Below are 14,324 nucleotides of genomic sequence, written 5' to 3'. Positions count from 1 at the left end.
CATTTAAGCAGCTGATGTGCATATGTACGGATAGCATGACTATTTTCCCTGCAATATCCATTTATTAAAAGCAATGTCATGAACTTTAAAGAAAACCCAGATAAGCTCATTTGCACTACTAAATGAAACAGCCAGTAAATAATCAGTTCTCTAGAAGTTTTAGATGTTGTAATTCAAATAGAAGAATAGCCAGTAACAGGTGATTTTCACGACCAGACATAAACAGGTATAAACTACTACTCTAAAGATATAAAAACAGTGGCCTTCATATACCTGCCAGTTTTTATTTTTCAAAATCTGTCTGCTTTCACAGACCAAAAGACTGTGTCACCAGTACCACAGCCATCTGGATCCAGTCTTTCCTCTAACACTTTGCTCTGCTCAGGGGTGACAAACTCTTCTAGTGCAAGTTCATTCTATCTGACTTTTCTGTGATGAAAATACATTTTATTTGGACTGACACATTGGGGAAAAAATATTTTTCTCTGAAGCAACACTTAATAAATCTAAGGGTATGTTTTACTTCCTTCCTCTCACCCTCTTAGCCAAAAGCCAGACTACTGCAGTTTCATGTGTCTTTGCGCAGCTACTCACTCATAAAACAAAACACTGTTGAACATGCAAACTTGAATTTTAAATTTGTATCCGTATACCAAATTTGTATTTTAAAATAATTCATGTACAGAATATAAAAATTTTAACCTGTGGAGGAAGAAATCAGGTTACAGCAGGATTCTTAAGTTTTTATGTACTACGTTAACACTGGCAGCCAGAGAACAAAACTGTGAGATCACACCGAAGTTTTACATCGGGATTTTAAGTTAACAAACCTATAGCAAATGGGACACACTGACCTCTTTTGGGCAACAGGAACAGCAGCTGTATGGCAGAAATCTTCACAGAAATTGAACTTATTGTTTATTCTCATTATACCCACATTTCAGTTCTGACAGCTATGTCACACCATACGTTTATACCAGCAGAAAGCAGTAGCCCTTGAAACAAATCAGAACACAAACCTTTCACTATTCTATATACAGCAAAATACAGTATCTTAAAACTGTAGGATGGATTAAGGCCCAAATCTCTATTTTGATTTTTTTTTGGTACTTTTAATTTGGTAATTCATCAACTTAATATACAACTTTACATTCATGTGACACTGTCCTAAAAGCAGGCAACATACAAATAATTGCCTTTAAAACCAAGATGCACATTACAAAAAATAGTGTTACAAACTTGGTAGAAAAGGTCAAAAATTAGCTTACGGGCTGTGATCTGGAAAAAAAGATTCTATAATGTAACAAAGTACACCAGTTTTGAGTTGCTCTACTTCTGCATTAAATAATCTTTTTTAAAAAAACACATTTTTCACTTAAACATCGGACTAACAAATATTGTTAAAATTTGATCTTTACATCCATCCTCTTTTTTCATTCCACAAATCCAGAAAGTTTGCTTGCAATATAAGTTATTCTAATTTCTAAAAAAATTACTATTAAAGTTTGTTGACAATTGCAAAATAATTTGCTGCTTTAGCAAAATTCCTTTTCCTCTCTTACATACCCAAGCATGCAAATAAAAGGAGAACAGAACAACTTTGGTAGAATTTAAGTTGACATTATTATGGAACAGCAAAAATTTATTGTAGAAAGTATCAAAATTCTCCAAGAATTTCAGGGTGCAGCAGGTATCATCCAGCCACCACTTAAGACAGACAAATCTTTTCATCAGGTTGAAATGGGGTTTAAAGTATAATTTTAAGAACAGAAATGCCTCTTACAGAGGCTTTCCTTTCCCATAAACAATACTGCTCCAATTAATTACTGAAATAGGAAACTTGCACATAGTTTATGTTCTCATTAACCTGATCAATTTTGTACAACACACAGATATGGATCTCAGGTTCTTTTCTGAAACCGATCTTACCCTTCCAGTCACAGCAGTGACGCAAGTGGATCCTTTCAGCAGCAGGAGAGCACAGTGTATGTTTTACTTCTTCAGCCAAAGTTTTATCCTGTCAATATATATGCAATATATATGAAGCACCAACAGATTTCGTTTCATATTGAGGTTTCAAAAAAAATTCTCTAAATGTAGTATATAGTCATCATACAAGCCTACAAGAGCAAAGGACCTCACAGTTCAATGAAGTAAGCCTATAGGCAAAGTAAGTGAAACAAACACCTTTTACTGGTTTTAAATGTCTTCCAAACAATCCAAGTTCTTTTGCTTTTTTTTTTTTCTTTCTATTTCTCATCCCAGCCTTTTAGGAAGAAACTGGAAGCTTTCTAAATGAATTTATATATACTATACACTAACAGCATTTCAGTAATTCAAATATTATGTATTGTTACAATGGCCTGTTCCTATTACCAAAAACAATCTGCCTATTCATAGTTCACATACGAGCAGCACTAAGGCGGCAGGGCACCATGTGAGCTCCACTCCCCAGACATTCCGTTTGGTCCATGGAAGACAGTTCATGCGTCTTCCATTGCAATGTTGTTATCAACAAGAATCTCCCATATATGTTTTTTCTTATATTAAAATACCTCCCAAGGTCAATTAAAAAGCATCATTTTAAAGATTTAAACTTAACATACTCTAGAACAGTACTACCTTATATTCAAGAATATTAACTCCTCATAACAATTGTGTGCCTTTTTTCTAACCCAAATTTAGACTGCATATACTCAAAGCCACAAGGTTGATGACCTCCAATACATATCCTAGTCATCTTATCCAGTAATAAAATACCACAGAAGAAAGTTTGCCAAAATAAAAATGGGAATATTTATTATCTTTTCTACTAAAGCAATGCAGATCTTCTGAGATTATACATTGGTCTTTGCAAACATTTCTACAGCTAAATTCATACCTTTCAATTTTGTAAAAAAATTAGACACATACTTCATAAAAACAAAAACACAGGGTATGTCACTGAACAATTGGATAGTATTATAATGGTTAGTAGGGATGAGCAAAGAGAGCTCATGCTTATACTTAAACTCTGGCATTTGCATCATTATCATATATTCAAGTGGGACAAAATGGGTACATTTTCCTTGCACATTTTTAAGTCCACTTCCCAAGCTTTCAGAAATCAGATAGACTGTTAAATACTGAATTTGACCATGAGAACCCTAAACATTACTTAGCAGTACTACATGCACAAGATGCAGGGGAAGGAAGAAAATTAGACCCGTGCATACAGTACAAGACAAACTGTTACAATTGTCAAACGTGCGCTGGACAAATTTTAAAGTTTACGAAAACTTTTATTTGTTGTCATGAAAATAGTTTCAGAAGCACATAATTGTATGTATTTTGCAAAGTCATCTTCACTTAGCCTCCTGAACTTTCTTGGCATTCTGTTTTTCTTTCGCCTAGAAAACAAAGGGAGATGAAGTTAAGCTCTAATAAGGCAAAGATCTTTTTTGAGTTTTGAATGACTACTCATTACATTTCTGAACACTCAACAAAATATGCAGTAGAAAGAGACATTTTAAATGTAAATCTAGACCCTTCAGAATTATCCTACTACTATTTTAATAGGTTCATATATAAAGCCTTTTAGGAGTACGTATAGGTTTAAATATATAATACAAAAGAAAATACAAGATTAGGTAACTTCCATAGAGGAAATGGAGAGGTCAAAAAAAGCACTATTTTTAACTATTTAAAACATAGTTTAACCTTCGTTTCATTTAACATAGAAAGAACTCTTCCTAATAAAAACATTTTAGGTCAGAAGAAAACACTGCATTCAGATATACTGATTATCACAAGTTAAACTCTGAAGCAACCAAGATCTTAGTTCTTTAGATTTCGCAAAAGAGCAGAGTGGGGAAAAAACCCACGAAGACAGTCACAAACAGATTCTCATGTAACTTGTATCACTGATAGATAGTTCAAATTGACAGTGAATTAGCATTTTCTTCCTTATGAATTCAGTGAAAAAAGATTAGGTGAGAATAGGGGACAATTCAGATGCAATACTAGCCATCTTTCTGTCAAAACATTCGTTCATTCTGAATCAGACTGCTGCTTGTGACCACTTATTACTGAACAGAACTAGATCCAATTCAGTCAGTTAGAATTAAGATCTGTTATCACCAGCCACTCAGGTCCACTGGAAATTCACTTGTAAAATCTTGACTTCTATTAACATGAAACTGGATTAAAACTCCACAAGTTACCCAAAGAAGGAAAGATTAAAAACTGAATCCAAAAGTTACTATCTTATAAACTACTAGCCTGCACACATTTACATTTACTTTCCTAAGTAAATTCAGCTAAAGAATGTACTCATTAAATAATATTTAGCTCTTTTTTCACTATAATAATATCGAGACTCTTTTTCAGTGTGAGGTCAAAATTAGGGATACTGTCTATGGCACATGAATAGATATGCAAGCCAGCACTGATCTTACTACAATTCAAGTACTTGACTAGCCATACAGCCTAATAACCTTGCCAAAGTGACAGATACACTTTAATAAACAAACCTTAATACAAACCTCAATAATAAACCAATGTTAATAGCTAGACATCTTAAAAAGGGGAAAACAATGAGCCAGTAAATGAGTGTAAGAACAGAGAAAATTAAGAGAACAAATTTCTAGCTGCCTAAATCACCACCACCTCTGTGCAAAGGTTGCCATCTAGTGTTAACAGCCAGATAAATCATCAAAACAGTATTAACAAGTCCACATTGGCAAAAGCGATCAATCTTGTACATACGCATCTGTGTAAGGATACATTTAAATAATCTCTAGTTCAAAAAGGGGTATGAAGATAGTATGGGAAAGTATCACCTACTAACTGGAGCTACACATCACAATTTTAATAGGACTTAACTTCCCATGTAGATAAGCCCAAATCATGTGTCTCTTGCATCGTAGCATCTTATGCCCCATAATATGATCATTTAGCTGTTATTGAATTGCCTCTTCCTATATCACCATTATAAAAATTTGTTTAGGTTATCAAAGGGGAGATACAGTTTGCCTTTGCATAACAGTGCAAAGTTGGTTCGTCCCACAATATCCAGTCTCCACTGGAACTGTACCTCTTTAGAACTGCAAGGGACTATCAGGTAAACTAGCAATATTACCAGAATATAGTGGTTTAAATAAACTCTTGCCATTTACGCTTCCAAGATATATGATTGCATTTTTAATTTTAAGCAGAAGGTATGAAGAACTATAGTAATATACCGTTTCTTGGAATTCAGATAGGAAATACTCACTTTTTCTACTAATGGTATTAACTGTTGGTGCTCTGCTAGAGTCTTTAATAATTCCATGATGAAAGGCAGGTAGTTATGTTTTCTTCTAATATTTTCAATCTAAAAATAAATTAAAAGCATTAACACAATTATTATATGGTTAAACAGGGATCTTTCCCATCCCTGTTTTGTCGTCGTCCCCTGCCAAGAACTGGAGTTCTTTTTTAAATTTCAGCCAACTAAAAATAAAGTCGAAGCAATAAAATTCTAAGCACACATTGAGAAAGTCTATGCCAGATAGATTTACTGCTTAAAGCACAAATTCTCCTTACTGTCTTTGGTCATACTAGCTGAAAAACCCTCAAGGATTGAGCAGGTTATATAGTTTAGCCTCTGCTGTAACAGTACTGTTATCTAAACTATTAACTTATTTTTTTCCCTCAACTTAAACTGCAGTTCCACCTATGTATTTTTACAGTCCCTTGAGTAGTTGTGGCCTCAGCCTAGGCTGAGGACTTAAATATTTCTATAACGCAAAAGCATAACTATTTCTGTTATACTAAACACTTCGCAGCTTCTACAATGGTTTAATCCTTCAGAAAGGTAGGAGACTCTTTGGTTTTTCAACTGAGAGGAATAACCTCCATAGACCCCAAGTAGATAGCCTAACATAGAAAAAAAAAAAAAGGTGAGTTTTTAAGCATTTTCCACAATATTTCCACACACAATTAGAAACTTAAAGGTGTTTTTTTTGTTTGCTTACTCTCATGCTTGCTACAGAATGTAGCGACACTCCTTCAGAGACAGATAACAATAACACTTCACAACTTAACACATGTATTGTAGAAATATATTTGAAATTATCATTAGAATTACTGAAGTCTTGATTTGTACCTTCTAGAAACTAGTGAAAACACTTCTTTCATTTTAAGTGAAAAAACACAAAATCTAGTTAAGAAATTTCTTTCGTTTATCTTTTGATATATACAACTTATTTTAAAACTTATTTTTAAATCTAGCCACTTTCTATACCCTCTCCAAAAGAGGTTAAGGGATTAATAAAAAAACAAACAAAAAAACACACACAAAAAAATTTGGTTACCCAGTTTTTTCTCCTTTTTTTTAAAAGAATTAGGGAAATATCAAAAAAGTTGCAAGTGATGGTCTCAGAGAAACTTTCCCATATCTCATTTTCATTAATACCACATGTCATTTCAAAGAATGATATGCTTTCAGTGCGCACACACATAAAGTACTTATTTAGGAAAATGCTGAACATGCCAATTGTGCCTTCACTGCTTCCCACAGAGGAAAAGACAGCAGGTTAACTATAACAACAGAACAATTTGAGTACCCTAGGAGAGCTGCTTCACTAAAAGCTATGCAAGTACCTATATGTCAGATTAGGAGATGTATGTGCAAACACAGAATGAATCTACACACAAAGCTGACAATCTCCTGATTAGCCTTCATTATCAATTGATGCATCAACATTCTTCATTACTGACAATGAGAGCTGGAAGTGCTTATGTGAACACTCACAATTACAACTAACACATCAAAGTCCTTCTAGCAAAGACAAACAAAAAATCCTACTTACTAAGAGGCCACCATTACATATAGTAGTCTAGTTAGCAACTCTAGTGAGAAAAGGCTGATCAGACTTCTGGGGCACATAAAGCGATTTCTTTGTAGGAGTTCTAGAACTCACTGTGCTCAAAAAAATATTTTAAAGTGAGAAAGATACAAAAAAGCAGCAAAACAAAGGGAGCTAGATACCATTACAAACTGACTTGTAAGCCTTATGCTAAAAGGAAGCAAACTGGTAATTAACCTATAAATTCAGGAATGCAACATGAATTTACATTAACATTGTCTTTCTAGTATCCATCCAATTCCTTCAGATTAATCACAACAGCCTCCCATAGATATAAAGGCTGGCTTTTTCTTACAACTTTTCCAATAGTTTAACCAGAAAAGCAAAGGCTACTTACCTTATATCTTTTTAATTTTTGGTTCTCTTCTTCAATCAACATCTGGTATTTTGCAACTTCTGATTGTATAGAACTTAACATATTACTACTTTGATCTGTATCCATAGGCTCCTCCTTCCACAAAACAGGAAAAGTTAAATGGATGATGTTATCACATTTTTTAAACTTTTTTTTTTAATTAAATTAAATCTTGTCTTACGAGTATTTCTATCACAGAAAGATTCAGTTTTGCTTACAGTTATAGGAAGATTCAAGGAATTTCTGCAGTTAGTTATTAGCAGATTAGCTCAGGTACTAGGAAAAGAATAGTTCTACTACCACAGCAAATTAGTCAAGACAGGGAGCCACAATGACATGGTCATACTGTACCGACTGCTCAAATTAGCTCACTCGGAACTAACCAGAGCCGCATCAGTGCATCCACACAGCACTCCACTGTGCTGGATGGATGTGTAGTAAACCCTCTCTGCTTTTTTTAGTGATACCCCATTTGGAGCAAGGAAAAAAAGAAGTGAATAATAACGTGAAGACACAGAAGTATTATCAGAGAACTACTCCAGTAATTTAAATACCATGGCCTACCTCTGCAAGTTGCTGCTGTAATTCTGCAATCCTCTGCTCATATATCATCTTTCTGTCAGATACAATAGCCATCAAGTTAAATCTGATCTCACCTTCACTGTATCTAAATGAGGAACAAAAAAAAACCAAAACAAAAAACCCAAAAACACACTTACAAAATGAATCATTAACATGACAACTCAAAAACCTCCTCCACAGTTTCATTATAAGGGAATGCATTTTGTGGAAAAAACCCCATATTTAACTCCTAATAACCTCCTCTCCCAAGATATTACTATTCCTGTCTGTGGTCACAAAAAATCAATATTGAAACTGTCCAAAAAAGAAAACACATGATACAGTTGACAACAAAACTGCCACAAGACTACTGCACACAATCGATTTTACTTCCTCAATACTGTTACTTGTTAGAAAAAGTGGGAGACTTCTTCATATAATGTGATGAGTAGATGCAACAATGAGACTAGCAGGCCTTTCAGAGTTTAAATACTCCAAATGTGATTTGGTAGTAGTGTTCTGTTTATCAAAAAAAAAAGTCTTCCAGTAAAAGAGTTAGAAATGAAGTTGATTTTATGCCATTTTTAGAAAATAATTTTCAAACACATTTAGGGCTGCAGTTTGGGATCAGAGCTACAAAGTAGGAAAACTTCTATAGTATGTTTTTCTAGCTTAAATCTCTAGAACAAGCTACATACCAAAGGAAAACTCGTTCACTGTAACTACCCACTGTATGGATAAAGTTATTATCCGACATTTTTAATTACAAGTGCACACCCAAACTTCATCCATGGTAATGGCACTCAGTTTTCACTTGCAAAGACATACACCTAACAGAGTTAATAATCTTGCTCTTCCTTCTTCAGAGTACTAGTAGGATCTCTCTTCACTACACAGATGCCTACTCTGATCAATCATGCAGGAACACAGTGTATCTGAGATTTACCTATCATCACATTTGGCTCATGTTGAGCAATAGGTTCTGAAGTCACACAGTGATATGCACGTAAAAATGATGATAAGAGTCATTCCTTAGAAATTGAACTGAAAGCCCTTAATTGAAGGAAATTAAGAATAAGGAATTTTTAAACTATATATAAAGTGCTATATTTTAAAAGCATCATGACCATTTACTTTTGTATACGTTTCTCTATGACAGGCCGTACAGCGCTTATCCAGTCATCTTGATTGCATGCACCTAGAAAAAAAAACACAAAGAAAAAAATTAATCTTCTTCGCAAAATTTATTGCAAATTCAAGACTTGTATAATTCAGGCTTATGCAGCAACTTCAGAGTATGTAACAAGTTTTTCCTTGGCTACTGCAGTCTCAAATTACTCAGGTGAGTTTTTTTTCCAGGAAGTAGAAGACCCATTTCTTAATAGCAATATTTAGATAACATACTGGCCAAAGCAACAGAGCAAAACTAGATTTTAAGGGCATAAGCATCGAACGTTTATTTTGTTGATAATAAGAAACAACAGGGGAGGAAAAAACTAGGTTATGTAAGATTTTTTTAATGACACAAAAGAAATTAGTTGGCATGACATCATAAAAGTAGACAGCAAAAGAAAAAAGTATGGATAGATACAGCTGTTCCATCCAGACAAAATAAAGAGTTAACATTATATTGCATCTACACAGTATTAAGAAATCAGACACAAAAAAAAAATATAAAAGGATATATGATAGATAACTTGATTTTAAGATAAACAAGAGAGTAACTAAAGGTGATTTTCTAAGTTAATAATGCCTCTAACAATTTCAAGACCTTAAAGCAAATGAAGAGACTAAAGCTCTTGTGACCATAACAGTTATGTTACTGGTAGGTCTGCAGACTGTGTAGTTTCTCTAGCCAGGCTAAAGATGAGATTTAGCAGAAAGCCATTACTAAGCCTAAAAATAAAAGCAATCGTCAAGAAAATTGGGAAAACACTCTGGAAACGGAGTGTGGAACATACTGAGATTATATCAGACTCAGAAGAAAGTGCAGACACATGACAGCCACTGTAGAGCTTTTCAAGACATAAGATGGCAGATATACCACAAGTTAAGAAATAATACAAGACAAAACAGGAACAAGTCTTACAGAAAATACAACTACACTAAAAGCAGTTATTATTTTTTAAGCCATTGGGAAAATATTTGCTATCTAAGAAGAAATAGGGCAGTGCATAAACATTAGCCACATAATGTATAAAAAGTTTATGGAGTCAGCTGTATACATGCTCTCATAGAAGACACAAACAATAAAATAAATGGATAGTTTATAAACAACCTGGAAAAGAAATCAGCTTTGAAAACATGCTACAGGAATTGTTTGGGTGACAATACCACAAAAAGGAAGATGTGAGGAAAAATATTAGCAAAAGGAATTGCAAGCTATTGGTAATGAAATCCAAAAAGATAACATAAATTTACCAGGTTTTGCTAGACAGCTCTGAACAACAACATATTTCCTCATGTAAGGAGAGCAAACATCCACAAGAAGTGGGTTATGTAAACTCCTCTCCTGCAACAAAACTATTAAGGTATTAGAAGCCCACTGGATTCCATGGCCTGTTCATTTGATTACTGAATGAAAGGAGAGAATCAGAAATGTGGAGGAAGCAGGAAGAAAACTGCATTTTCAGACAAAAAAAATAAATGACTGCAAAGAAGTACGAGTCTAAAGTTTTCTTAATGTGCTATTTAAAGATACGCTTTATTTTAATAAATAACTTGGTTTGATTCTATAACATATAACCAATTTGTTTCAATAAGCTATTCTTAAAACGAAGGATGTTCAGAAAAAATAGAGAGTATTACCTAAATCAATCGGTCCTTCCCTTAAGCCATCTAGTTCATATAGCCGCCCATTAACAGGAACATAGCTTACAAAGTGAAATGCATCTTCTTCTTTTGCTGAAGACTTTGCGTCAAATTCAAACATCTGCTGTCTGCAAAGAAAATAAAAATTATTAAAAAAAAAAAAGATGAAAAAGGATTTGCTCAAATTTTGCCTAGATTTAAAACACGTGTTACCTGGCAAAACTGTTGTGAACTTGCCGAATCACTTCAGAGTTGCTTAGTGCCAAACCTTTCATCTGAAATTAAGTAACAAAATTAAACTGTAAGCCAACGTAGATATAATACTATAATACTTAAAATACAGAAAATAGTAGGCACTTACCGCAGCATCAAAACTTTGTGAAAATTCTTTAAATTCTGACAAAGTCTCTCCTAGATGGATATCTTGATGAGCACAATTTAATAGCACACTTACTATGGCTTGAGTAGCACAAGCATTATTAATTACCTAGAAAAAAGTGTTGAGAACCTGGTTCAGTACTGGTGATAATAATTTACTTTAAGGTGGGCAACAGTTTTCATTACAAACACACACTTTCTACGCTGATTCATATCAGAACTTCACTGTAAAACAGGCAGGACATGTAGTCTGAGTAGCCACAGAAAAGCCCTTCCTGTAGGAGACTAATAAAATGAACACTGGATGGCTGCCATATACAATTCATTGATAAAACTGGTATTTCACACCTCTACTTAGAAACTCTGTCATTCTACTGCCTCACCACCTCCCTCAAGTGATTAATAAAGGACATAGAAGAAATATAGGAACCCTCTGATCTCAGTGGAAAAACAAATAAAGTACTATTTAAAGCAAGCTGTCCAAATTACATTATTATACCTATGGTTTTAAGAAAGAGAGTCAACTCTCTCAAAGAGAGAAAGTTCCTTAGACTTAGGTGTTAAATATTCCATTTTTAGAAAATATAAACAATGCCCTTCATATTACAGCCATGTCTTTAATGTTGCTTAGTAATACCCAAACTAAAATACAGTATTTAAAGAAAGAGAGATACTACAAGGATTATTAAATATAATCTGAGATTTAACTGAAAACACAGTAACCAAATGTTACAAAGCCATAATACAAGAAAGACTTCATATTAGCAGTTTTTCCTCACTGAGCTATAGGCTAGGAAAAATAACGTACCTTCAGTCTATGAGACTATTTTGCAATTGAAAATGCTACTTAAACCTTAGGACTAGGAGAGAGGATGCTGATTTTGTGTTAAAAAAATAAAATTAGTTCAGGGCTGTGAATGTGAAACCACTTCCAACAAGAAAGGATAAAGAAAAAAAAAATATAAAAACCCAGCCAACTTGTTTTACAGTCAAAGCTAGACCCTAACAAAGGGAAACCTACTATGTTAATACTCTAAGCCACATCATATATTCATTTTATACACTTCAGGGTATTCTCAGTTCCAATTATGTTTGTATAGTGCAGATGATAAAGCACTTCTTAATTTAAGAAAAATACAATCTAGTTGACTTAAATGGTAATCAAGGGAGTCAACTACACATGCAGAATAGATTGCAGCAACTGAAACTCAAATTAAGCGAACTGCAGGTACAGGAGTTTAAGGCTAGAGTTCACGCAATTACAAAATAAAGGACATGGAAGGAAAATCCGTCAAGGGCAGTGAAATAATGAATAGCAGAAGAAAAATTAAAAACCACAGACTACTAACTAGAATGACATGATTCAAGAGAATTAATACTATAACATAGAAAAAGAACCAAGAACTAAATCTCCAAGATATGACTAGAGAATGGTATCAGAGACAGTTGTAAAAGCAGTACTAGGATGAAAGCAGGAAGATCCTAAGTGGAATAGAGTGGGCTAACCTGAAGCAGTGGTTACAAACATTGTAATTAAGCTGATAGAGAAAGGAGAAAGAAGGTAGAGACACCTGTGGTGAAGAACTATTAGAACAGTGCTATTACCATGAAGGAAGGGTCACTACAGCAAACTGCACTTGTTAAATGGTAACTAATACAGGACAGTACAGGAAGAGACAGCACTAAGTGGTAACTATTTTTACCGTAAAACCAAGATGGAATAATCAGTTGCTCTGGCAGACTGCTAACCCAATAATGGCTTCAAAAAGAGGGAAGTGAAATTAAGAGAGATTTTGTGCCTAGAGGCAAGATCAACACAGATACTGTGTTGGATCAGCTGGACACAGGAGCTTTAAATAACAGCAAAAATAGGAGAAAAAATTCAAAACTCGGCAGGGAATTTGTGGTCTCATCAAGTATTTGCCTTTCAGCATAAATACATTTTTGTATTCCACCCACCGTACGAGGAGTCTGTTTAAGCGTATAAAGACCAGCTAAACAACCCTGTCTTACTGCTAGAACACAATATGCAACAGATGCAGATCTTAAGACCAGCAGCCCCCAGCTGTTGAAATGGAAATACATTATAGAATTACAAATACTCTTCAGAAAACGAGAGGCAGGAGGTAAGGAAAAGGCAGCAAGAATAGTCCCACAGAAGAGGAACAGAAGCAAGTGCAGGCGATAACACATAAAAAGACAGTGTGTTCCTGGATCTAGATGACACGAGAGAACTACCAAGATGGAAGGAGCTACCTAGCTAGTGGCAGTTCAAGGGTAGCGTGAAGAGCACAGAGTGAGGAGGTGATTGCAGTACCAAATGTAGACGAGTGCAAGGTTTATTTGTCATGTGGGCACAGCATCCTATCAATGAATACAGCCAGTCCAGCACTGCTATACACACAAGCTAGTGACTCCGAGAAAGAGAAACTGGTCAGGATACCCATCTACCCTAATTTCCAATGTACTTCTTACTTAAAAGTGTCTCAGCATTGGCGGAAAACATTTCCTGCATTTAGACAGCATGACAATATATGCAGGCTGTCCCAGTAAGATTTTTATTTTGACTTGAGGAAACTTAAGAGGATTTTCTGTATTTGTCCAGAAATCCCAACATTTGCCTGTGTCAGTCTGTCCAGGAAGTCCTGGTGAGACATTTGATCGATCAATATTTAGGACTCCAACTTAAAGCAGACACCAATATTTGAAAGATTTTGCTAGCAAAATTACAAGGTGTGTTTAATAATATTTGAGAGAAAAATAATAATATATACACACATTAGTGAGATGATCTTAAAAAACCTGAGATTACTGTATCACCAAGTGAAGCTTAGCTTAAAACAGACAAAGGAACCACTTGAATAGGCTACTCTGGCACACTCTTTAATTAAGATGCATAACTTCATAAGCACACACCTTTCCCTAAAGACCCAGTCCGAGTTTCTGGATCAACTTAAGGCTGAAGCACTTTAAGTTCTTGACTTGCATTCTCTATCTGATGGATTATTTATTTTGTTTTTCAAAAAGCTGTGGACAACCCTGTGCTGCAATTAGTAGTACAACTGGCAAATCTCTGGAGTTCACTTACTGAGCATCCCAATGTTACAAAACAGTTGGCTTTACAAAGCTCAATGTGAAAAATTCAGCGTTAGGACAAAATTCTGAAATTTACTTCTTGTTTAAAAACCCTATCTAATTTTATTTATTTATTTTTATTCCTTTGGAATAAAGATAAAATCTTCCTATATTTATATTCAGTTATAGAAAATCTCTTTCTGACTTTGATTAGATGTGTTGCAAGTTCATTTTACTTTTTATAAGTTATCTGT

At 34.4% G+C, this 14,324-nt stretch overlaps 1 protein-coding gene across 1 annotated transcript in view; it reads right to left on the bottom strand.

Annotated features, from left to right (window-relative positions):
* Nucleotides 1–2,772: 2,772 nt before the first annotated feature.
* The window catches only part of UCHL5 (ubiquitin carboxyl-terminal hydrolase L5), a gene marked incomplete at its 5' end in the record, with an annotated part of 17,669 nt that continues 6,117 nt past the window's right edge, over nucleotides 2,773–14,324 (bottom strand). Inside the window, 8 exons of the mRNA XM_009698305.1 lie at nucleotides 2,773–3,389; nucleotides 5,255–5,353; nucleotides 7,228–7,341; nucleotides 7,810–7,912; nucleotides 8,941–9,004; nucleotides 10,615–10,745; nucleotides 10,831–10,892; nucleotides 10,979–11,104. Coding sequence (XP_009696607.1) covers nucleotides 3,345–3,389; nucleotides 5,255–5,353; nucleotides 7,228–7,341; nucleotides 7,810–7,912; nucleotides 8,941–9,004; nucleotides 10,615–10,745; nucleotides 10,831–10,892; nucleotides 10,979–11,104 — 744 coding nt within the window. The remainder of the gene's footprint in view (nucleotides 3,390–5,254; nucleotides 5,354–7,227; nucleotides 7,342–7,809; nucleotides 7,913–8,940; nucleotides 9,005–10,614; nucleotides 10,746–10,830; nucleotides 10,893–10,978; nucleotides 11,105–14,324) is intronic.

This window comes from Cariama cristata, unplaced genomic scaffold (assembly GCF_000690535.1).
Source record: "Cariama cristata isolate BGI_N322 unplaced genomic scaffold, ASM69053v1 scaffold26000, whole genome shotgun sequence".
Lineage (NCBI taxonomy): Eukaryota > Metazoa > Chordata > Aves > Cariamiformes > Cariamidae > Cariama > Cariama cristata.
Note: the sequence above shows the minus strand (reverse complement) of the source record. Positions and strands in the feature narration are given on the sequence as shown.